This window comes from Phalacrocorax aristotelis, chromosome 2, assembly GCF_949628215.1.
Source record: "Phalacrocorax aristotelis chromosome 2, bGulAri2.1, whole genome shotgun sequence".
NCBI lineage: Eukaryota > Metazoa > Chordata > Aves > Suliformes > Phalacrocoracidae > Phalacrocorax > Phalacrocorax aristotelis.
In genome coordinates, this window is record NC_134277.1 from 12,391,397 (window position 1) to 12,417,541 (window position 26,145).

The following is a 26,145-nucleotide window of genomic DNA, read 5'->3' on the forward strand; positions in this document are numbered from 1 at the left end:
CTTTTTTTTTAAAAAAAAAAACAAACTTAAGTGTTGGTCAGAATCCTCCTTGGGGCATTTTTGTTACTATTGGAGTTGAACAACAGATAAGGCATTGCTTTGCTCAGTATGACATTCCTCCTGCTGTAATATTATCCCTTCTGAATTATGAATGTGATAGATGCTTAATCTTGCAGGTTTATAACAAAGTAGTTGCCAGCAAGTAGTTGCGTATTTTAAGATTGCTTTTAGAAAAAAAAATGCTAAAATCCAAATTTGATTTGCTTTTGTAAATCAAATGTAATTAGATAGCAAACATACCTTGGAAAACTCAGTAGTTCTGATGCACCAGTCTGTATGCTTCTGTCGTGGATCCTGTGCTGGTGTTAAGGAGTCTCATTGTTACAAGGATTTTTACCTTGTCAGTGAAAGTAACGATGACCTTTAGGATTCTCAAGTACTGTTTGGAAAAACTAATGTGAGCATTATCCAGTGTGCATTTTGAGTCGCGCTAACTTGTTGATGTAGAAGCTTTCAGAATATGTCGTAAGTAATACTGCTGTCTCCTGAACTGTCGCAGGGCCACAGGAGAATGGTCTGCTGCTCAGCATGGAGCGAGGACCATCCGATATGTAACCTCTTCACATGTGGATTTGATCGTCAGGCGATTGGTTGGAACATCAACATCCCTGCTTTGTTACAAGAAAAATGAAATGCTGGAAGAATTTCTGCGTTTTATGTTGCTGTGGACTTCTACACTTCCGCAGACTTTCCTGAACACTGGTCTGCTGTCACTGAAAAAGCTCTTCCTTAGGTGGAGACTTCAGCAAATGTTGTTCTTGTTACCACATTGTGCACAGTTTGCATGAATTGTACAGATAATGTGATTTTTTTTCTTTTAAAATTAGTTTGTCTTGTGTATGAACTTTTATATTTTGGCATCCACTGGTCAATATGTTCACTGTTGCATAGAGCACATAAATGTTCATAAGTTATTTAGCATTTAATAGATACACAGTAGGGCATTACATTTGTGACAAATGTGAAACTTACGTAATTAGTGTAGAGAGTGTATAGCAGTCTGTTATGTTTTTCCATGACTCTACATATCTGCCTTGTGTTAAAAAGAATCTGCAGGGCTAAAACTTTGAAATGAAGTGTGAATTTCACTAGTTGTATGATTGTAAACATTTTCCTGTTTGCATCTGATTTGGAGAACTTTTTTTAGTGCTGCAGTATACTGCAACTTCAACTGCATTTTTATTCCAGTTACTGGAGAAATAGTAGATTTGAGAAGGAAAATGCAAGCAACTTGTAGTGAGTATAGGCTGCCAGGTTTATTTGGAATGCTTTTTGTACTTTTTCTTTTGAAAAAGAAAAATACTCATTCTGCCCTTCTTATATAAAGTGATTCTAAAATCTCATGACACTTCATACTAGCAAAAATCCAGAATATTATGATTATAATCACTGAAATCTAGTCAAGCAAATTTTGAAGCACTTTAGTTTATAGCTATTGTTATAAACCATTAATGAAAGTTTGACTTTACCAGTGAATGTGAGCTGATATTTGTAAGAAGGATTGCTTCTTTTTGGTGATCTGCCCAGAAAGGAAATAGGTTTTTTGGGGGTTGGTTTTTTTGTTGTTTGGTTGTTGGTGGTTTTTTTTTAATATTCCTACAGTGAGCATGCTTTTAATTGTGTTCACTTCCCATATTTTTATTTTGAGCCAGCAATACAAAGTAAATGGTACTACCTCAAAAATGAATGTTGGTCAAGATGCATTGAATCTCTCTGTAGCCTAGAAAAAAGCACTTTTGGTCTGGCTGAAGTACTATCTCTGACATGAGAGGAAAGACAATCATACTTAATGTGGTCCTTAAGATAATTAACACTTAAAGCTAATGGAGCAATACGATAAGTAAATGTCATCTGTCGCCTTTCTGTTCTCAGCTGTGGCAAGGGCTGCTGCAGTCCCTATTCTGTTCCAAAAGAGGGTAATTAACATGGGTCACCCTTCTTTCTCCCAAATGCTCTTACTCTGGTTTTGCTCCTCACTGTGCTTAGCCTTTTATGTTAGCCTTTTATGCACTGGCAGTGAGGTGTTATATACATACAACTGCTGATCATAGAAGTAAATGCAGGTGGCAGCTGACATCTTCGAAAGAACAAAAACACTTGCTTCAGACAGACACTTCTTTTTAGCTAAAGGGAGACATTGCCCCTAACTGTCTGACATATCACAGTATAAGGTGGAGGGAGAGGGGAAGCCAAGGGTGCGGAATCATGGAATTTATGGTGGGTTGGCATAAGAGAAGTATTAGGAACTTTTTATCTCATGATCACGTGAAGCTATAGCTGTGCTCATGTCCTCTGCAGCACCGTTTATAATGACGTTAAGGCAGATGTGTTAACTGGTTCTCCTGTTAACTAACACATAATGGCACTGGAGTGCGATGGGATGGGATGGTGAATGCATTATTGAGTAATTAAAGGGAAACTGGGGTCCTAGAAATGGTTTTGGAGCATAGCATTGAGGAAGTTTAAGATATTTCATGGAGAATGTATGTAGTATCTTTATAGTACATGTCGTTGTAGGAGCTTGATACCTTGGGTTTTTTTTGATTGTTCTTTTTTAATTTTTTTTTTTTTTTCATTTTACATACAAGTTATATACACAGTTGTACTGAAGTAATCTTAAAATACCAAAGCTAGTGAGTTTGGAGAAAGCAGCTACAGAGTTTGTTATCTTCTGATAATGAGGGTTAAAGGATGGTGTCAAAGTTTATTTTCACCTTTTTTTTTTTTCTGGGTTTTTGACTCTTGGGTAAAGCCATTTGATGTTGGATTGCAGATTTTAGTCTTTAGGAAAAAAAGACTCACTTTTTCTTTTAGTTGGCAATGGAGACAACTTGACGCAGGTTGATGCTGCTTGAGGAAAAAAAAAAAAAAAGATAAAAATGTCTCTGCAGTCAGGAGAAGCAGTTTCTCCAGCGTGGCCTGCATGTCATATCATGATAATGACTATCCTTTTATTACCTGAGGTGGGGAAGAGGGTCAGTGCTTTTGGTCCTGCTAATCTAAATTGTCTGTTTAAGCTTCTCTAATACATATGTAACACAGGACCACTAGGCTCTGCAGTTTAATCATAATTTCTGCAAACTTTTTATATCACCAGAGGGACCATCCTCTGGCACCAGGAATGGGATGATTACATGATTGAAAAAAATCAACCAAACAAGGTGCTAGAGCCATGTTCTTATGAGCAGGCTAATACTTAATCAGCTAAACACTTAACTAGCTTAATTTTATATGCTGTACTGAAGGTCAAGCCGAGGCTGCCATTCCCCTTGAAGCAAATCACACATGAGCAGTGGTAGTGAATAATACTACAGTGACTAAATAGGTGGAAAACATTTCATGGCTTTAAATGTTCTAAAGAGCGTTTTTCAGCACTGAACAATGTCCAGCATTTCATAAAATGGAGGAGAGTTGCAGTTACAGTTTCAGTATTGTGCAGAATTTCACAGAGAACTCATCACCGGGCAAAATCAAGCTTGTATGTCTTTCTCTCAAGCAATGCACGTCAGTTTTCACAAAGTTTGTGTATACTTTACAATCAGAAAGATCTAGAATGAAACATCTTATTTGTTGCCTAAATCTGTGAAAACCACCTTTTTTGGAAAAGGAATTTATAAGTTATGTGAACCACTTTTTATTATTCTGCTAATTTGTTTTTAGATGTAAAACGTTTTTCTTCATTATGATTCAAAACGCATTAAAAGATTCAACATTTTTTTTTTTCAAGTTGCTGTTCTTCTGTATTGCATTAAGGTTGTATTAATCTTAGTGTTTCACTTTGTTATTAGTCCAAGGATCTTCCTATCCACTTTCCACTCTTTTCTACTCAAAAAGTTCATTTCCAGGGCAGTGATGGGCACCATTCTTCTGGAGGAAGACCAAGTCCGTCCCTGAAAGCAGGACTTCTGTAGTGCAGTCAGTCGTGCTGCCAATAAAGTATATAGACAGAAAAGGTGCTCAGATCTGCATTTATACTGTCTTCCCCACCTTTGCAGGAAAAATTTTGTATTTACATTTTGTCATGCAGATTATGCAAAAGTCTCCATGTAACTTTTCACAGTTCTCTATAAATCAATATTTTAAATGAAGTCTAAAACAGATAGGATACAGCAAAAGCATTGCAGTGCTTCTCTGGTGTGGGAACGCCACCATGAATTTTTCTGTAGGTTAAAATAAAGGTTGCTTGCTTGTTGCACCTGTGTTATTAAAAGCATTGCAATGTTGAATTAAATCCCCCAAAGCTTGGTGTTGTAGCAAGCCATGCCATCAGGTGTCGGACGCCTAGGCGGAGCGCTGCCTGGCCAGTACCCGCGCGCACAGCACTGCTTTGTGCATACTGTATTTTCCTTCAATGTGCTTTAGGCTCCTTTATTGCCACATTCTGAATCCTCAAGAGCTAGTGCTCTGGAAAACTATTATTAATCAGTGTCACTGGTGATATGGACCAGAAATAAAAGACTGAAGTTATGAGGTGGCACAACTGATGTGAGGGCTGGACTGGGACAGGACACCAAACTGGGGTTTAGTTGATTTTAATTGAGGGACTTAAATCAAGTCTGATTTAAACTTGTGATGCTTCTAACCTCCCTAAATCTTCTAATGACCTCAGTTACATACCATTTCCAAAGGCCATTTCTGTTCATATTTTGGGGGAAGGGGATTTGAAGATGAGTATATGTTGAAACCTAGACTTTTTTTTTTTTTAAAACCTGAGAGTAAACAGTGTGCCAAATAAGCAGTGTCAGTAGGATGTCTCTGTTCTAACCTGGAGAAGAGGTGCAGGAGAACCGCGCTGTCATGCATCACAGTGTGCTCTTCAGACTGGTGTAGAAATTTTATTTAATGCTCTGTTGAGACCAAACTATGTCACCAAAAAATTATTCAGCGTTGTGATACTCTATTTTGAAGCGGTGTTGTTACCTTTTCTAACTCTCACAGGTCATAGTTTTCAGAAAGTAAGTAATCTGCAGGAGCTTACAGAGGAAATCCCATTTAATTCAGACTGTAAATCCTGGTCAAAACATACCAGTGACTGGAGAGGCGTCACACTGGAGAAATGTAGCTTTTTGCAGGTGCGCCGTGGATGCTGCTTGGCAGTGTCCTCCGAGTGAGAATGCTCATTAATACCAGGACGTGCCATTTCTCACTAGTGAAGAGGTGAGCCTAGTGAGCATTTGCAGCGTCTAACCCAAGTGCCTGAATTAGCAGCTTGAGTTCCTTGTATAATTTTGGGGAGTTTTTGAAGAATGGTTCAGTGCTCAAGGCAGAATTTAATCATTCAGACTTTCTGCTAAATGTCAATGAAGCAAAGTGTCCGCGATGGCATGCACAATAGAAGTGAGCTAACAAGTAGAAAAGAAGTTCTGGCTTGAACTATTTTGAAAATGGAAACTTTTTCAGTGCGGCTGGCGCCTGCCACACGCTGGAACGGCAGCACTGCTAATTAATCATGTTGCCTGACGCTACTTGAGGCCCTGTTGCCCACTGTGGCTAACGGCACAGTTCCACCTGCTCCCACCAAAACTTGCCATGCTTGGTATTTGCTTTGGAGTTGAATATTAATTTTGCGTGGCTCCCCTCTCCCGCTTGTATTTGTCATCTTTCTCCTCTCCCCACGGTTAAACAAATTTAGCTATGTGTTCATTTCAGAGCACGACGCCAATGAAAAGAAGCCCTTGTGTGCAGCTGTGTGAAATGAGACCATCCAGCAGTCCTGTGCTGGGAGCGGAGGCTTGGGGTCTGGAGCTCACATTGATGTGAATGTGCTTTTTGTCATCCTCGTGAGTTTTTTTTTTTTCTTGGTTGGCCAGATGCAAATTTTTATTAATGAAGTTTCCTGAAGGCTTTATGCATTAATGGTCTGGGTTTACGGAAGGCTGAATCAACTCTGTGCACCTTAACTGACAAGGGAAACTAGATTTGCAGGGATGCTGTAGGTGACTTGAGAGGCCAGAAAGGACTAGACAATGATTTCAAATACTAGCATAGTTATGGAGAAGGCGTCCAAACTAAGGGTAAGAGTCTGTGGTGAAGTGGGACCCAGCACTGGAGATCTGATTTGAGAAGGAAATAAGATTGTATCAAAAACCTAGAGAGGCAAATTTGTGATGAAAGTGTTTGGACTGTGGATGAGGAGCACAAAGGAAGAAAAATGAAGCAGAATGAAAAACTGGAATAAAAATGGGAGAGCTGAGGGAGCCAGGCAGAAGGAGAGAGCAGAGTGGTTAGGAGGAGGTACGTGTCCAAAAGATGAAACCCATTGGTCAGCTGGGGCTAAGCTGTGCTGGGAAGCCAGAGCCTAGTGGAGGCCCCTGAGCTGATGAGGAGAAAGGGAATAAGGGAATGGAGAGAGGGGAACAGGGCAGGGACAGCCTGCAGAGGGAGGAGCAGCAGCTGGGCTTGCTGGGAAACGCAGATATCAGGGTGTGCTTATGACCAGAGCCTGGTCTGGAAACTGCTGGAAGTTCAACATCTCCTTTGCATTTCTTAAAGAATAGGCTGTTGGTTTCAATACCCTTGGTTTGGGGAAAAGCTTGCCTGCTTATATAGACCCTATTTTAATTGTTTATATTCAGTTCTCTATTTCAAGTGTTGTAATGGTGCTGAGATTACTCAAGTAGCTGATGCATTCACTCCTAGGATTTTTAATCTTAGCAGAGGATTAAAAATTTTACATGCAAACAAGCTCCATCCTGCAAACTCCAGGTGTGACAACAGGGCATGTGGCTTGTTAGGAGTCACTCCTGGACTGGGAATCACTTGAGTGAACAATTGATTTGGAAGAAGGAGATGCTGTTTTACACAATCCATTTGAGAATATATGGCCAGTCTAGAAAGAAAGGTTCAGCATTTTAAGCTTGAGCCTGACTTCAGATCAAAATACTCTGAACATTTGCTTTAATTCTGTTTAGTCCAAATTGACCAGGGAATCTCTTTAGCTAAGCCAAAATAGAGGCATCTGAATGTACAGATTCCATCAGGGAGAGACTGCTGTATTCTCATTAGGGTCTTAGTTCTGGGAAAGGTGGCCTTTCCTTCAAATTTTCACTTTGTTGAGATGTCAAAATTTTATATCCTCCCTCACAACTCCAAGTAAAAAGATTATTTTTTGCTTCAGCGATCAAACTTCTGACTCCAGCTGGTCAAAATATACACCTAAGAATACAGACTGTATCAGTCTTAGACAAAGGTGGCGTTTTGTGCCTTCATCCAAACCACTCCCTGATGGAAAGAACAAATAACTTAATCAAGGTAATGTTCTAAACTTACATGGGTTTAGCATTTAATACTTTTAAGGAATGTTTTTTCCTCTAAGTTCTTAATTTGGACAAAGGCAGAAATCAGTTTTTAATTTTTGTATTAGTTTTTTAAACCTTATCTAAATCTTTGCTATGTCACAGAGATCAGCCTTGTACAGACGCAAAACTGAACCTGAGTGTTTTGGCGGAACAAGGTGTGTCCTCTGAGGCTGTAATTGCTGAGCAGGTAGTAACGTGAGTCACCCTAGCAAAATAGGAAAGAGTAAAATCTGACACAGTACACAAAAAAACACCACTGAAATCGGGTTGCTAGTATGATAAAAACCTGAAGTAGAGGATTAAAATATTAGGGGAAAGGGAGAGAAGTGAAGTAAAAGCAAAACTTTTCAGCGGCAGTTTAAGGGTAGAGGGAGTAGTGATAATATTAAGATTGTTTTCCAGAGTGGATAATTGAGGACATGTTGTTTTGGCCTTTCATGATCTGTGAAGCTTGAGAAAACTGTCTCTGCCACAAGGCTGTCAAAAAGTTGGATTCTGTCGCTGAGCCGTGCAACATTCAGAAGTGCTGAGCTCCCATCAGATTCTGCGCAGTCTGGCGCGTGGTTAGTAGTTTGGAAAATCAGATTCATGTGACTAAGTATGGATCTAGAAACTTCATTTTAGGTGCCTGTTTTCGAAAACTATGCCCTAATTTTGTACATATTTTCTGTTGTTGCTGAATTAATGTACTGAAAAGTTCTTGGACACAGATGCATAGTTTACTGAAATATAAGAAAATCAGAGAGATGATTTTCCCACCCAAATGATATAAAACTACTTGAAGTTTACTGTTGGAAAACTGAAGCTACATTGCATCAGTTGCAGATATAACTACTTACCGATCAGTGAATAAACACACGCTTTCAGATGCTCATTGTTCTCCTTGTAAAGAACTTTTTACCTGTGCAGAAGTCATAGCATAAGTTTTCTGTAGCAAAGAAAACTGAAGGTTTATCTGAAGATGCATTTTTATATAGATATATATAGTTCTGCCATTATAAGCAAAACTGAGGAAATCACACCTGAATGTATGTATTTCTATGGCTCTGATCATTCAAACTGATGCTGTATTTCTGTGAAACCGCAATGTCACATTAGATCTGTCCTGTGCTTAACCTGAGGACACTACTGGATGCCCACCTGCAGATGAGCTACCAAGGGGATCTTCTATGTCTAAAAACAAGTGTAAAAGCAGGCGGTGACAGACAGGAGGTACAGACTTCTATCTCTGAACAGGTTTTGACCAGAAAATACAATTTCCTTGAAGTAAGCAAGTGCACAGCATTTATTTACCTTGGTGCAGGCGTGGGATCTTGACCTCGACTGTCAATTAGTGTATCTGAAATGGCATATAATGAAACTTGGTCATAACTTTTTGTGCCAGTGAGAGATGGAGACTCATGGAGATAAAGTGAAGGGTTTTCTTTGCCTTTGACAGTAGCTCAGGCCAAATAGAGCCAGGTAGCAGAAATCAGGGGGAAAGAACCTGTTTTTATACTAGGCTGGTGGAATAAATGGGGCTCTGGGAAGCTGTCTGCAGAGCTGGTGGTGCACCGTCCCTCCCCAGGACTTCTGCTGACCAGGAGTCCCTCTTTCTGGGGAGAGGCATTTTTAATAATGCCTTAAAGGATTTACACAGTCTCTTTCCTAATCAGTCATAGAATCATAGAATACCTCAGGTTGGAAGGGACCCATAAGGATTATCGAGTCCAACTCTCAATACTTGGACATTATTTGCCCGCATGAAAACCTTGGTGCTGTGTGCTTAGTGCTTACGGCTTCATGGCAGCCCTTGTAGCAAAATCTGATTTTGCAGTTAGAGAATAACTAGTCTGGAAGGGGCCCCTGTATCTATCTTTTAAACCCTGATTTTTTTCTTATTTTCTTGCTCAACTGCAGCAAATCCCTTATGTTCATGCAGTTGTGTGTTTGCAGTAGTATTTTTAATGATTTATTTTGTCAAACAAGTATTTTCTTCTGAAAAACATGCTGGCAAGGTCTTAAAAGAAGCAGCTGTAAACAGATCAACTATTACCAGTGCATTAAAGGAAAATTTAAGACCAAGAACTAGTCAGAGCCATACCTCTGCAGAGATTAGCCATGGTCCGCATAAAGCCAGCACTCATGAGAAAAATATGAATATCACTAGGCAAGACCATTCAAAGCCCTTTAGTTTTGCTCTGCTGGGAATAGAGGCAAGTAGGAGAGGTAATTCTGGAGAATGATGTACAGAAAATTAGGGTTATTTAGCCCAATATCATAATTGTTACCATAATACATAGAAATCTTAACTATGCATAAAGCCAGTAAGGGAGTATTGGCTGAAACGTCCTCATGCGTAGCACGACAAGGGCTGCTCCCGCTCCACAACTGAAGCCGTTAGACAGTGAGCGGGTGCTCACAGATGTGCATGGACTTCAGAAGCTGCTCCTTCATGTTTTTCAGGCTCCTCACGACTTTGCAAGTTCCCTCTTTCCTCTTCCACGTCTTCACACCAGCTCTTTGCACTGCATCAGGCTGTGCAGGAGCCGTGGGGACAGGAGAAAGTGGAAGAAAATAACAAGGGATTTGCAAAGGGCATTGGCAGCACGAGGCACTGTACGAAAGCCCTTGTTTGGAAACGTAACGAGTGTCTAATTGCCAGGGACTGGTCAGGCGGGGCATTTTAGTTTGGCTGAACAGGGAAAGGTTCAGCCTTCACGGATGGTATAAAGAAAACCAAACCAACAAAAAGACCCAGAATTTTAGGCCTGAGCAGGAGAACCCAGAGAGGGCTCTGTACTAAAGCTAAGGACTAGGAGCGAGGCAGAGTTTGGAGAGAAGCAGCTCTGCTCTGCTTCAGCATCAGCTGAGTGATTATCTGTGGGGAGGGATTAGGACAACCAGAATTTGGGTAGAAGAAAAAGGTCTGGAGAGGGATGGGTTTGTGAGCCGTCAGTATATGAGCTCAGCTGGTGTTTGCAAACCGGTTTGTCCCAGCAGGAGATCGGTGGTGTGGCTGATGTGCCCCAGGAGCTCTGCAGGAGCCTCAGAGCCAGGGCTGGTGGCAGCAGATGGCTGTGTAGGGGACTGGGATGAGGACCCCTGGGAGGGGCACGCCGGCTCTGGCATGAAAAGCACAGGAGAGGGTGAGAGGGTGTGAAGGTGACAGGCTTGAGTCACTAAAGTGAGTGAGGGAGCTAGAAGATGAAAAAACTGAATAAAGTCAGAATCTGTGAGAGAGGAGGAGGAATGGGCTGTGGGACAGGGAGGGTGACATCATATTTTTGCCAATTTTCTTTTGCAGGAGCTGGTGTGATTCAGCGCAGTGATACCTGGGGGCAGGAGCACACAAGTGTTTGAGGAGGACTCAGCTGAGGCTGTGGGCGCAAGTCTCAGTTCAGGCAGATCCAGGTTGAGAAATCAGGTTAGGTCTTAAAAAAAAGACCCACTTCCCCAGGTTTTGTATAACTGAAATTTAAGAAAGATTAGAATAATATTCTCCTTACCAAAGAGACCATGCTTTCTATTATTGATTACAAGAGGCTTTGCCAAAAAGGTGAACATTCATTCTAGTAATCTTGCTGGGATTGAGGCCTCCCCCAACAGGGTATTCACAGTGTTTGCAGTACTGCTGTGCATCACCCCGAGTGCTCTGGAAACACTATATTTAATGCTATATAAGTATGTTATTTGTTAGGGTCTTAAGTATCCAAACATGCTCTGGTTCTGCCAAACCCTGCCCTTCCATGCAGTGCTGTTGGTCTCACGAGCCTTCAACAATCAAGTGTCTGCAGAAGTCTCATCTGCTTGTTTGAGCTTTTACCTTGAACCACCTAGAACTGTCTTTGAAATATAACATATTTCTGCTCTCCCACTGGAAAGCCACAACCACTGAGATGTCACCTCTCCCCCTCACTGAAAAAGGGACTTTTTTTCCCCTTCAGTGTCTTCCCGTCTCAAAGTGACTTGAGGGGGCAGAGAAAGGTAAAACCAAACGTGAACAAGTCCACATCAGGCTTTTTCCTAAGCAGCTTCTGTGGTGCCGCAACCAAGCTGCTCCATCAATAGCCTTTATATTTGTTTTCCCCTACTGAAGGCTAAAGATTAATTTATCTGGACGTCCACTCCACCTTGCAACAAAGCCTTGTGTTATACTCTGTAACATGTAAAGCTATTTTAATCCAGCTTAATTTGATCTTGTTCTTTAGTTAATATCCTTTTGATTTTTCCTCTAACCTGTTTTCCTGAAGTTTATAAGTACAAAATCATAGGAGAAATGGTATCTAGCTTCCGATCCACTTTGTTAATAAGCTGATTACAAGTATTTAAAGTTATCTCCTCTTCTCCAGATGCAACAGAACAAACGACCTCTAAACACTGGAAGTCTTGCCAACAAGTCACAGAGCTCTTGCTGGAAATAAACAATGCCAAAATACAGATGCAGACCTTGATCCTGCAGGTCAAACCATTGTGCAAGTCCAGCTGAGCTTAGTGGAGCCCTATCAAGGCATAGATTTTCAGTCCTGTGGTTCCATCAAATGCGTAATTTTTTACTTGAAGAAGCTGCCAATAAACTAGGTAATTTATGCAAAATATTTGGTGAGTAACATGGAGAGATTCCTCTGCAAGTACCGTGGGTAGGTTGTTCCCCCAGCTGGGGTTAGAGGCAGCATAGCCTAGTGCTCAGCCCAAGGACAGCAAAGGTGCTGCTGCTGACTGTGCTTGCCTCCTGCCTTTATTCCCTCCTGCTTTTAGTTTTCTTCTTTTGCATCATAAGCTCTTGGGCAGTGACAACTCCTTACTGTGTGTTTGCATGGTGGCACTGATGGCAATAGGGCATGAAGACCTGGTTGGGAACCTTCTCTGGGGACCTGTGGAGGGGCAGTTAGAAGATGAATGAGAGCATGGGTTTTTTAGTTTCTTGGTGGCTAAATGGTCATTGCCCCAGGGGATCTGACTAGCTGGGCCAGGGGGATATGAAGTGATGGGGATTGTCCTCTGTTTCTTGGGTCCATGAGATATCAGTGAATTGCCAGACTCGCAGGTGAGCTCTGGCCATCAGAAACCTGTGTGCTCCGGGACAGTGCTGTGTGCTGGCTGAGTGATTGGCCCTTCGCAGATGTGTTGAGAATAACTCTTGTCCAAGGACTGTACACGGAAAATGTGCTGTCTGCCTAGAGTGATGCTATAGGACTGCACAATTTTTCCCCAAAAGAGAGCCCATCTCTTCTCCGTGACACTGATTTTGCATTGATGTAGCTCCATTAGCAACATCAGCTTTACATGGGGTATCTGAAAGCAGAGACCAATCCTTCTTCTTATTTGGGAAGAAATCAGTCTTGTCTTCTGCATTAGGAATGGCTCTACAGGGAAAAGATGGCATGTTCCTGCCCGTATGCTCCCTGGTCCTTTCAATGGAAAGATGTCATTGTTTTAAAAACGAGCAATTCTTCAGGAGTCTACATACACTTAAAAGGTGTTAAATGAGGGAGTCTCTGACACTGCCCCCAGAGCTGCATAATCTAGTAAATAATACATAAGGCTGATTTCCTAATTTTTGGTATTTGTCTTTCCATTTTTTCAACTTAACTGATTTTCAAAGGGTATATCAGCACCAAGCTATGTAAAAACGTCAGGGAAGAATGAAAGAAACGTTCAGCTGTGGCAGGACAACAGATATGTGATTGATTTGTGCCAGAAGGTGTTTGTCAGTGCCTGGTGGCCACCAAACCATCTCTCCTACCTGTCCCAGAGACTTGTTGACGAGCGTTGGGTGGACATGCTTGGGACCACCACCTCCAGGTAACCCCTTGGCCCTTCCTGGATCTTCCACTGTAGGGCTGGGGAGAGCAATTTCAGCATCCACACAAGATGTGCCTTCATCTCACAGCTTTACCGAAATTCTGCGCTGTTGCTAATGCAACTGCCTTATTTTTCTTCTTTTTCCAGAAATTTCATATCATGTGCATTTATCAAAAACTCTCCCTGGGTGAGCAGAGCTGCTGGCCTCAGGTATTTCCCAGTGAGGGAGGCTTGAGCACACGGCGATGTGTTGTTAGGTATAAATGCCAGCAGAGGGCACGCCAAGATACACATATGGGGAAAAAAAAATTACGTATGTTCGGTTTGTCGGAGGAGTTAGGCTAAACTCTCTTGGTTCATAATTCATGTGCCTGTAGGACATTGTAAGGGAATATAATTGGTCTGTCAGGGCAGTGGTGGTAATTTGCTTTGAAAAATGCTATCAACAAAATATCTTAAAACAACTATGAGGGTAACATGATTTTAGATGTGCTGATGGAAAGAAAAGAGCCTCCCTTCCCCTGGCTCACCTGGTCCTTTTCCATTAACTATTCCTCCACAACAGTTAAGAAAAGGTAAAAGCAGAGTTTTGCTGTTTTAAAGGCTCAGAAGCTTTTTAATAATTCATCTTTCATTTTTATATAATTTTAATTAATTATACTCTACCTTCTGTTGCTCTTCAGAGCTAGATTTACACTATGTGGGTTTGTGGCATGAGATGTTTTGCAGCTTAATGTGCTAGTCTGGATAGGATTCTGCACACTGAATGCCCAAATGTGAATATTCCTGGAGAACAAAACATCCCCTAGATGTCCGGCTGACAGTAGATGCAGGCAGCTAGCTAGTGCCTATATACAACCGCCTTCTACCAGAAATATTGATGACATCTATAAATTAATTGGCTGTAATTTTACACCATGCAATGGATGGCTCTGCCCAAAAACCCCATGGAAAACCATCAAGCCTGTGGTGTTCCCTGCGCTCCATGGGACAGGGGCTTCAGGCTGGTGCTTGCCTTGTGCTGCACCTCCACTGCTTCTGGTGGGACAAGGTGGTGGTGGGATGAAGTGGTGATGGGACCAGGGGCTGGTGAAGTGAGGTGCTAAGGTGACTCCCTGGCCCAGATCAACCTGGGTCCAAGGGACCTGATGCTTACTGCAGGCAGAGAGAAGAATGGAAAACCAGTAGCACATAGAAAAGAAAAATCTAAGCTTTTTTTTTAAACATTTAAGGATAGTAAAGTGTTTTAGCTGATCAAGCAAAGTGGTTAATCCAGCTCTCCCACACCCTTTGGTTTCTCATAGATCAGGACACAACTCGCTCCTCAGAGTCACTATAATGTGGTTTTATTTTGGGAAGTGGGATACAGGGGGTTTGGTCCTTACTTGCATCAAGCTAACATTGGTCTGGAGCAGGCATGCTGCAAATGCAAGGGTCCGACTCAGGGCTCCCAGCTCAGTCACTGCTCACTGATGCTGGGTCATGGCGGCGGTGCCAGACGTAGCCGGCAGAACGCCCTGTAGCACCTGCTGGAGAGCTCCTCATAATGCCTGCAGCTAGGCTGAGATGCTGAGATACAGGGAGCCTTAACTTGCCAGGTGGCAGCCAGAGGCAGGGCTAGCCCCACCACCGGGGTCCTTTCTTCGCTAGGAAGGGTCCTATTTAGCACAGGGCTTTCCTGAGGGGCATCCTCTGTCCAGGGAGAGCAGATTGTGTTAAAAATTCAAATTCCCTCAAGAGACGTGTTTTCTACAAGCTCCCAGCATAGTTAAGGCTGCTTACTGTATAGAAATGTAGAGTGGCTCTTCCTCTGCTATGCCTGTCTTTTGGGATCTAGCCAAAAAACAATTGGCTAAAACCATCCTGACTTACATGGGGAAGAGCCTCACTCAAAGAAACATTATCTGTCTTTATTAGAAATTCAGACTATCTGTCAAATGACAGAAAATAAAATTTCTAATCTGAAATTAATGTTCATAATGGAGCAAGGTGAGACCCCTCCACCAGGAAAGCCTTGCTCAGATGCACACCTGGGGTCAGCTGGAGACAGCTGGGACAACCGCAAAGCTCCTTGAGGAGGTGGTAACTCCAACACATCCAATGCCTTTCTCTATAGCTGGCACGGGCTTGAATTAAGCACTTTACCACAGGAACCATTACAGTTATAAATGTGTAAATAGGTAAAACAGCCACCTGCATGTAGCCTCTACCTAGGCATGACGGTTATACAGCAGCACCTGACTTAGGTTTTCTCAGGGTTTTTTCTTAATTGTCGGGTGAGAGGTTACAGGCACAAGCCCATGGGTGAAAGCAGTTCCAAGGCATTTGTTGTGACTAGTTTAGGATTTATTTCAAGGACAGCATGAAGTCTTTGCATTTGCTGTCTTTGTGGGTAATATTTCTTTGAGAAATACTTTGCCACCCGAGACTACATCTTATGGTTATGGTTGATTGACATAGTTTGCAAATCCAGCAAGTAATTTCTACCTCTGAAAAGTTGCATTGCTTTGAAGTAACATGTGGTTTTTCAAAGTAAGCAAGCACTCTTTGATTCTGTTAGCTAAGCAGCAAGAATATCCCCAAATGAAACAAGGAGTTTGAAGTCAACCAAAATATCTTTTTCAACCCAGCCAAAAATCTGCTGTTTTTCCCCTCAGAAAGGAAATAGCCTGACAAATAGAGGTATTTGGATAGTCCAAACTGCACTTTTAAAAGCAGTGTGTAGGTGGAAAGCATCATGGAGAAGATTTCTTTAATTCAGGCACAGTAATATTTCCAATACTGCCTTTGGTACCAAGTCAGTCTCCCAGTAAAAAACCTTCTCCTGAATTACAACAACTACAAAAAAAAAAAAAAAAAAAAGTCCTCCAAAAAACTTGTTTTGGTTGGCCAAAACATGTATAAACTCTAACTAACAGAGAACTGGTGGAACAATAAACAAACATGTTTAGCACCTAAGGCACTGGTACCCTCCGCGGACTCTAAGAGTTCATTAAACCTTGCCCTGTAAACTTATGGACCAATTTTGTCTCATGCTGTCTACTCTGCCAAGTTCGTGCTCTGTAATTCCCTAAACAGGATAAACTCCTAAACATTCAGCCAGCAGCAAGAGGAGCAGCAGCTGAGCGTAACCAGCAGTCCCACCACCTCGCTCGCTGCCATGCCTGCAGCTCGCTTCGATCCCTGCTTTAAACAATCATTATAATCAATGGAGTAAACAGGGAAATAGCCTGCGATGCTGGGCCTTCACTGCACGCCCCGGACCACCCCCAGCATCAGGATGCCTCTGGTCTGGTACTGGATACCTGGGACCTTGCCTGGGCTGACAGCATGTGCTGGCGAGGGTTGTGTCAGTGCTGTGTACAGGGAGAGTTCATCTCGCTTCCCTTCCTCCAAAAAAGAGGTGTTGTGATGGAGATAGGTACCCATGCCCAGCTTACACCAAGTGTATGGCTTGTGGAAGGCAAATGTTATGGGAGATGTGTTCCCGCATACACTCCATAGGTATATATGCAAAGTTTTAAGTTGGCATGTTGTTCCCAGCAAGTGAGAAGTAACTGGGAGGGATTTATGAAACATTTGCAAAATCACAGAGTTAAATTCAAATACCTCTCATATTTTTATGTCTCTTTCCATTACAGCAGAATCTATATATTCAGCAAAATGGCAGTTCTGAATTATAGGAAGCTATCATGGTTTCCTGGCATAAGGCAGGTAGTTAAAAAAGCAAAATATGTGCCTATAATTATTCCCTTCATATACTTATTTTCTTCCGTGTGATCTGGGTCTGTATTTATTGCAACTTAGTCCCAGGCTAAGTGGCAGCCACTCTACACTGTTAACCTAAGCTATCATATATTCTTTATAGATTACAGACCTCAGAAATGCCTCAGAACACTTGGAATACAGTCATTAGGCCTATTTTGTGCTTCTCTAACTGGCAAAACATGCAAAGCTCCTAGAAAAAGAAAAATGTAAGCTAGCAAATGACAAGCAGGCACTTGTAAATAGCTTTTCAGCCCTCAGAAAGTCATACTTTTTAAGTCCAATAGATGGGGCCATGGCTGGGTCCCAGAGGGGATCTATGAAACTCTGTTGCCTTTCAGGATGAAGCCTCTGTTCCTTCCTGTCCTGGACACCAAACGGACGAGGGTTTAAATGGTGACACAGCTTGTCTGTGCTAGAAATGCCTGTGCTGGGTAAGAGTGAGCCATTCCCCTTCCTGGTTTCAGGCAGAGAAGAGAGGATGGGTAATGAGCAATATTATGGCCTTTTGTTTTATAAAGATGATGCTGTTTGAAACCTCCCAACTTTGCAGCTGGGAGTAGGGAGGTGGGAATCAGAGTGCACTGGCAGGGCTGGGGGTGGGTGGCCAGAGGCTTATGATACATGTCCTCCATTGGATGCCTATCTCTAAATGCTCATTTCAGAACATTAGTCTATTATAAGAAAGAGTGGGTGTAGCTCTTCCACCCCACCAGCTGTGTTTACAGACAAAGCGATCATGAGGACCGGAGCCCAGTCTGGTGGCTGCGTAATAGGTGGGCAGCCTCTTCCTGCACCCCCAGGGTCTGGCTGCTCAGGGACAGCTTGGGTATGGTGCTGAGGTTACTTTAGGTGGGGTGTCTCTAAAAATGGCTAAGTTGTGAGAAAGAGCTATGAGAAGCTAAGCCATAAGTGATGCACCTGTTGGGGCAGGAGTTGCATTAAGCTCGGTCCCTCACTCTTGATCCTTCCTTAGCCTGACCCAAAGACTTGTCTTCTTGATTTGACCATGGACCGGTTTCGTCACCACGGACTGGCCCAGCAATTGCTGTGCTGTGGCTGTCCCTTGTTTCCATCATCAGAGCTGCTTGACTTCCCTTGCTCCGGGATGGTGGCACTATGCCCTTGTCAGTGGGATTGCTGGCAGACATCCTGACCTTCAGCACTGGCTCAGCGGTCACCTTCCTTTGTGGTGTAGTTGGCCCCCATTGCTCCCCAAGAATTTTATTTCTTAGTTTCATCTAAATCCCATGATTTTGCCACCAGGAGTCCATAAACTGTTCCATTTCACTGACAGGCATTCAAGCATCAATTCAACTACGTGTTAAGCAGGGTTGACTTTCTGAATTGGGGCCAAAACTGCTGTTGTTGGTGGACAGAGCTGAATTCAGGTGATTTGGCATTCGAATGTTTCCTATTGAAACCAGTACCAGGCTCCAGCTAATTTCAATGACAAAAGCTATAACAAAATGTAGAAGTATGCATATTTAAGTCACTAGGTGGGAATGAAACACTTGACTGTGCTCTGTACATTGTATATTGTTCAGAATTTCACAGTAGTTATCTTTGTGCTGGCACACATTTTCACTATATTTCAAATAACTGGAATAATTACATATACAGTTCTAATAAGTGGTTAATACAGATGATATATTCTTACAAAAAAAGAATGATAGCAAGTTCAGTAATTATGGGGAATGGGAATTAAACCTGACGAACTGCATGGGCACAGTAGAATTGCAGTCATGAATTTTGCTTTTGATTGATACCAAGAACACATAGTTGCTGGAGGTGAATAATAACCCTGAACTATGCATCATCCCAAGTAGTAGTTTAACTTTGTGTACGTGTGTGTCAAATCTCAGTTAAATGTTTGTCTTAAAGCATGTGATTAATAAAGAAATAGAAACCTTGGCTTGCAGAGATCAAGTATGAATATCTAGTATATTTTGAAAAATGTGCAGCAACCTTTATTTCGGACTGGACTCCTGCTATTGCTAAATTAATGGGGATTTTCAAAACATTTCTCTGAAATGCTCTTTTCCCAATTTTTGAGTTACCAAACTTCTTGTGCATCATCTCATACAGTGATAATGATGGCATGAGACCCTTTTAGAGTACAGAGCTAGACCATGATGAAGTTCATAGTGTGGTATTTCCATCTGTGTTGTCTAGGAGCTGGTGCAGGGCCACCACAGCTCTGCCCAGCCCATGGCCATCAGCCCAAGGTGATAGGCTTTGCTCAAGCCTCCCTGTTGCGGATCTGTCCTGGTTTCAGCTGGGATAGAGTTATGTTTCTTCGTAGTAGCTAGTATGGGGCTGTGTTTTGGATTTTTGCTGGAAACAGCGGTGATAATGTGCAGATGTTTTAGTTGTTGCTAAGTAGCGCTTACGCTGGTCAAGGACTTTTTCAGCTCCCTGTGCTCTGCCGGGTGCACAAGAGACCGGGAGGGGACTCAGCCGGGACAGTGACCCCAACTGACCAACAGGATATTCCATACCATAGGAGGTCATGGTCAGCATATAAAGCTGGGGGAAGAAGGAGGAAGGGGGGTCGTTTGAAGTGATGGCATTTGTCTTCCCAAGTAACCATTACGTGCGATGGAGCCCTGCTTTCCTGGAGATGGCTGAGCCCCTGCCTGCCCGTGGGAAGTAGGGAATGAATGCCTTGTTTTGCTTTGCTTGTGCATGTGGCTTTTTCTTTACCTGTTAAGCTGTCTTTATCTCAAACCATGAGTTGCCTCACTTTTACTCTTCTGATTCTCTCCCCTGTCCCACCAGGAGGGAGTGAGCGAGTGTCTGTGTGGGGCTTGGTTGCTGACTGGGGCTAAACCATGACAGGATCTCAAGCAAGTGGCCACGCAGGGGAAAGGTGCAGACTACTGCTCCTGAAAGCTGGCTATGGGCAGACAACTTGTCGTCTGTTCTTAAATATTTCAGTTTTTGTGCATGTTCCATTTCTACCTTGTAGTAAGTCGGGCTGTACCCTTCTTTCTCAGGCCCTTGAAGCCCAAACTTCCTTTTCCCATGTGGTCTGTGCTCAGCAATGTCAACAGGCAGGTGGTGTAACTTGCTGGCCCAGTGCATTTTGGGGCTGATTTCTTAACAAGTCTTTCTTTACAAGCTCTTTTGGAGAAGTTGCTGCTGCTAATTAGTCTTGTAGAGGGCCAGGCTCACTCTAGGCCCTTAATGATCAATAGCATTTGATCAATTATGTACTGATTAACGTTGGTCAGTCCTGACTTAAAAAGGGTAACTTTTCTCTGACTCACTAATGTTTTGGGGCTGTAAATTCTCTTCTAGCACATTAGCACTGTTTTGTAGCGTGATATTTGATGGACAAACCTGTATGTTATCTATAATCTATTTTCTCAAAGCTCAGCCCAGAAAAGCAGCGTGCTCTACTCTCTCTGGGAATATTGCAGAGTACCTTCATTTTCAGTCATAACCACATTTAGACATAGTGCTGCTTTTTTAAATTGGGGTAATGAAATCTTGACAAGTGGTTTGGACAAACACAACACAAGCAATAACAGAAGCTTTAATAAAATGAAAGGATTTCCAGGGAATACCTTCATTTCTTCCCTCCTCCAATTTAATTCTTTCTGAGAATAATCAGACCATAACATAAGACTAAATTCAAGAGATGAAGTTCAGCTGGAGAGGAAATAATGTCCATAAAATGTTTTCAGAGATTGTTCATTTGTTTGAAATTAGTTCTGTGAGTCGGACTGGTGTGCCTTAAGTACTTTATAAGCAAAAATACTTTGCACTTGAAGTACATTTTCATCTAGGGATCTCAAAGTATTTTAGAGGAAGGGGAAAGGATAACTGTTGTTACTGCCTGTTGCCAACTAACAGCAGACAGCTGAGTCTTCCAAGGCAGATCCTCCAGTCCTGATTCCAGTGCAGTGTGGCTTGAGGGGATGGGTCTGGTACGTCCATCCCACGACCTGACGTATGCACAGGATGGCCACATCTGCCTTCTACATCCTCCTCCCCACTGCAAGGTCTCAGTGCAGCTTGAATCCATGAAGTGGGAAAAGTACAAAGGTCTTGTTCTGTGTTTTGGGGCATTTGGCTGGAGAACTGGAGGTGCCATGTCAAAATAACAATTGGTTTATTAAGGAAATCTCAATCAGAGTGAGCTTCAGTTCAGACGATCAAAGTAAACTTCACACAGGTCCAGAGGAACTCCAGATGCCCCCCCCTTCCCCTCCCCTGTGTGGTGAATAAATAGCAAATGCTCGGCATTGCCAGAACTACTCTGTTACCCAACTTCTGCTCTGAAGGGACGTGCTCCTCACCCGCCTTGGTCTTTGGTTGTAGTAACCTTGGTGAGCTTCACACGGGGGAGTGTGTGTCTGCACTACAGCTAATTTACTCAGTAGGATGGGTGTCTCTTAAATCCCATAGTCTGACAGCCAGCAACACTCTCCTGGAGCTTCAGTCCCACTGAAACAGAGAAAAAATCCCAGCCTTTATTCCGCCAGCTGCTGTGAAATCTTGAACGTCGGTGGCATATAAGGTGGTAAGGGAGTGATGGCTGGGGAGGGTACGGGGCATTGTGCACCACCTTTTAATGTGGGAAAGAATTGAGGATGATTTCATACTTGTGGCTGTTGGCTGACAGTTCAGTCTAGCTGATGTGGCCTGTTTTGGGTCAGGTCCCAGTGAAGGACATTTCACTTCCAGGTGAAAGATGAGTCCCTTTACTGGAGTTCTTTGTATCCCATGGTTTCTCCTGGATACTTGACTTTTAGACAGAGGCCTAACGAAAGTCAGTCTGAAGATGATGAGACTGTGTGCCTCATTAGTACCTTTTGTGTTTCAGTGGACAGTGGGGCAATTAACACAGGGCTCATTACACAAGAATTTTGATCATTTGCTCTGCGTATTCATCATAGTATTTCCTCTGAGAGTACCAGAGACTGTGATTAAGCACAGGAATAATTCATGTAGTTTCTTCTTTGAGATTGCTATCACCTTTTTGGGATCTAATTGTTTTACAGCCTTCATTCCTGAGGTACTTACAGCAGATATGCATAGCGCCTTGCACATAAACTGTGCTCTTCAGCTTCTAGTTGAGGTTATTTTCTACTTGCACCACAGACCAGTAGCTCCACCTGAAAAAAAAACTCAAAGCAACAGCCTCAAGATGTAGCAAGGTCTAATAAAATATTATGAGAAACACAAAACAAGACAGAATAAGCCCAAGGTAATACCTGCTTTAGTCCTGATTCATAAGATTAATGTAAAAACATTACAGAATGGCTTTGTTGGGCCAACACCCCTCCAGTTGCCCCACTGTTTGTTTTTGACAACAGACAATGGATGCCCTTAGAGAAGAGTGTAAGAACAGGACAAGAAGGCAGTGATATTTCTCAAGAATACTGTCCCAGCCTGCTGCAGAAGCATCTTCCTGAGCCAGATATGATGTCTTCGTATTTCATAGCTATAGGTGGATTTTTATTACATTAATTTGTTCATTATATGCATAATGAGAGGAGTAATCCATAGTCCTTTGTGAGAAGAAGACAGGGGTCTAGGAGGAGTTCTACAATGAGCAATAGGTTCTTCTGCCTTCAGTCCCAACTTGCAGATCAGGAGGTATGGGGCCCATTCCCACTACTGTCACCGGGTGGGATTGATGTGCATCACTGCCCTGTCTGCCCTGGTGGTCCTGTTTTCCTTTCTTCCTGTCTTCCCCTCCCACCAGTTTCCATTAGCTTGACCTCAAAATCTCTCTGCAGAACTCAGACCTGCTCTGCTGGTAATTTCAGACATGGAGGCATAGATAAACCATATGAAGTTCAACAAGGACAATTGTAAGGTCTTGCACCTGGGAAAACATAATCCAGGAGTGCAGCACAGGCTGGGATCCACCTGGCTGGAGAGCAGCTCTGTGGAAAGGGACCTGGGGGTCCTGGTGGGCAGGAAGCTCAACATGAGCGAACAGTGGCTGCTGCGGCCAAGAAAGCCAACAGGATGCTGGGCTGCATCAAAAAGGGCATCGCCAGCAGAGAGAAAGAAGTCATTATCCCGCTCTACTCAGCGCTTGTCAGGCCGCACCTGGAGTCCTGTGTACAGTTCTGGTCCCCGCTATACACAAAGGATGTGGACAGGCTGGAAGGGGTCCAGAGAAGGGCCACCAGGATGATCAGAGGACTGGGAAGCTGCCATACGAGGATAGGCTGGGAGAGCTGGGTTTGTTCAGCCTTGAGAAAAGGAGGCTTAGAGGGGATCTCATCCCCATGTACCAGTACTTAAGGGGCAGCTACAAAGAAGATGGAGGTTCACTTTTTACAAGGAGTCCCATGAAGAGGACAAGGGGGAATGGACACAAGTTGCTCTTGGGGAGGTTCCGATTGGGCATCAGAGGGAAATTTTTCACGGTGAGGACAGTCAACTATTGGAATTGATGACTTGGACACCTTCAAGAATCATCTGGACAGGGTGCTGGGCCATCTTGTCTAGACTGTGCTCTTCCTAGAAAGGTTGGACTAGATGATCCCTGAGGTCCCTTCCAACCTGGGATTCTGTGATTCTGTAAAAATGTGCCTAAGGAGGACTCTGAGTGCAACAAAGGGGGACACACCTGGAAGATAAAATGACATAAAATAGTTTTAATTTTAGGTAAATAGCTTCTCTGGGCCTCTCTTCCCTACATCTGTAAAATCCTTCTTACTATGTCAATGAATGCTGTTGGAAAACCTGTGTCAAATGCCTGACACCACACAGGACTACATGACTCTGTAAAGGGTTTTTCTGAAAATCTGCAGAGAGGAATTGCATAGAAATGTTGTAATAAATTATTTTCTGTTGAAAAGTTGCCTCTTAAGATGTGGACACTCTGTAGGATTTTAAAATCTGAGGAAATACAAAGACTTTTATTCCCAAGTGGCAGAATAACGTCAGGGACAAAATATCTTGTTTATTAAAAGATGGGGAATGAAACTTTGAGAGCAGTTTTCAAAAGCTTTGGCCAAAAGTCAGTCTTAGGTTCCTCAGTCACTTAATCTTTACCTCTGTTTCAAAGTGCTGTCAACAGTTATTTTGTAGCTGAAAGTCTGCACTAAAAAGATATGGGTCGTTTCTGCTAAAATCCATGCAATTATTGTGGTTTTCAAACTTCCAGAATAATTTAAATATCAGCTGCATATTCACAGATGGAATATTTTATTTTTCAGAAAACTGGAAATGCAGTTTGACCGCTTGTTAATGAGTATGTTAACAAATCTGGTTTCCCATTATTTGATTAGCACGGGCACTAATATATTCTGCCTATGAAGCTGAAGAGGAGTGATGAGCCCAGTCCATTCAGAGCCGGAAGAAGTTTTTCTTATTCTTCAAAGATTTAATTTGCTTTTCCTGCTCAGCACCAAGCTGATCCAAAGGCCTCGCAGTGAGAAAAATAATTGTGCTTAGAGCTCAGCATATGGAGACATGGGGTATAGAGTCTGCAAACATCCCTGCTAGTGGGAAACTCTAATGCCTGGAAAGGATTCAGCTCCCCAGCCTCATCCCTGCTGGAAGCAGCCACCTTCCTGCCCCCAAGCCTTCCTGCAAAGCTTCACCTCAGTGTCCTCCCGCACCTGGCTCAGACAGAGTGAGCAGGACCACCAGTAATCCACTGACCCCGCTCACTGCAATGGCTGGTCGTGGCTCAGCAGGGAGGGACCAGCAGTGCCCCTGGGGTGGGCACCATCCTCAGAGCCCCACAGGAACAGGAGGAAGCCCCCAAGGGAGATCCAGGACCCAACTGTGCATGTCTAACAGCCCAGGCAAGGTCCTAAAATGATGCCCTCTGCTCTAGGGTGACCTCTGCTAGAGTCTGCCTGTGAGCTCTGCCCAGGACCAATGCATGTGCTATGGAGAGTCCTGGGAGTATTCAGATTCTGATGGACCAGCAGTTTCTAGTTTAAAACCCAGTTGTTTCAGTAAATGTTTCCTGGCTGGTGCTGTTGAAGTATTTTGGGTTTTATTCACAGTACCATATTGCTAGCAGGGGAAGCTTATTCCACCTGATTCTACTAAGTGTGTGGTGATGGAGATGGGATCGTAATTATCTTCATCAAATTGATTTCATTTTGGTTACCACATGGCTGTTAGAGGAGTGACAATATGTTTTGACCTCTTTGATCAGGACTAGAGTTTAACTAATATTTCTAAAGTCATTAATGTGTTATGCCTCCCCCAGGCTAATGGTTTGATTACCATGTAACAGTACTGGAGCCAAACACTTCAGCTACACATTATGGGTGATAGATTAAAAAATACATGTTGCACCCAAATACACTTACGGTGAAACATGGAGGATGCCAGACAGCTACTGGCAGGCAGGAAGAGACACATACCCGGGAGCTTAATTTTAAATAATTCCTAAGCACAGAAGTGCTGAGGCACCCATGAAAGTCAGGTCCTCCTGCCTTGGCTGGACCGCCACCGTGGATGCTTCCCCACAGCTCACCTGTCCGAGGGTGACAGAAGGGCTGACCGGCTACTGGGAAGAAACTGGGACATTTCTTAGTTAACTTTTGTTCTTGTATCTCTATAAATGAATATATGTTTACACACAGATAGATATAGATATAGTTATATAGTGCTAAGAAACTCCATGTAATTTTATTTTCATGGGTTTTTAGTCTTATTTTCCGATGTGCCAAAAATATGGGTTACATCAGGTGGTGCATCATGGTATATTATTATTTGTGCCTATTATAAAATAGGTGTGTGTAGGTGTGCATATACACGTTAATAATATACATTACTAATGTGCTATGGCTATCACACACCATAACATGATATAACGTATTAATAGATTTTACATTTAAATATTCCATAATGTATTTTAATGTGTTTTATTTTAAACACTTTCTGGCTAGCTCCCATCCTTTTTTTCTTTCACAGATACGTTTTATTGCAAGGAAACATTTTGGTGCTTCAGCTCAGGCAACTTAGGGTACCAGTTCAAAAGACCCAGGGTGGTCTTGATACCGGGCCGAGTCAGACATATGCCTTGTGCTCCTCACAGGTTTTTGTCTAGGTTACGCTGAAAGTCCTGCTAGAACAAGACTCCCCAGCCTTCCAAGGCAATCTGTTCCTGAGAGTGATTTAAGAAATTAAGGTACTCCCGCTGCACAGGAGCGCTGCACACCATCCCCGGCTCAGTGGGGTGGAGCCTTTCCCCGCTCCAGGCTCCATGCTGGGGGGGCAGGAAGGCTTACGGAGGGGCGAG

The 26,145-nt window shown here is 42.9% G+C and overlaps 1 protein-coding gene across 2 annotated transcripts in view; it reads left to right on the plus strand.

The window, feature by feature from the left end:
* Nucleotides 1–3,781, plus strand: part of WDR37 (WD repeat domain 37) — a 50,284-nt gene extending 46,503 nt beyond the window's left edge. For both annotated transcript variants that reach the window (XM_075082405.1, XM_075082406.1), the window contains one exon: nt 560–3,781. In XM_075082405.1, the coding sequence (XP_074938506.1) occupies nt 560–691 (132 nt within the window). In that variant the 3' untranslated portion in view covers nt 692–3,781. The remainder of the gene's footprint in view (nt 1–559) is intronic.
* Nucleotides 3,782–26,145: the final 22,364 nt, after the last annotated feature.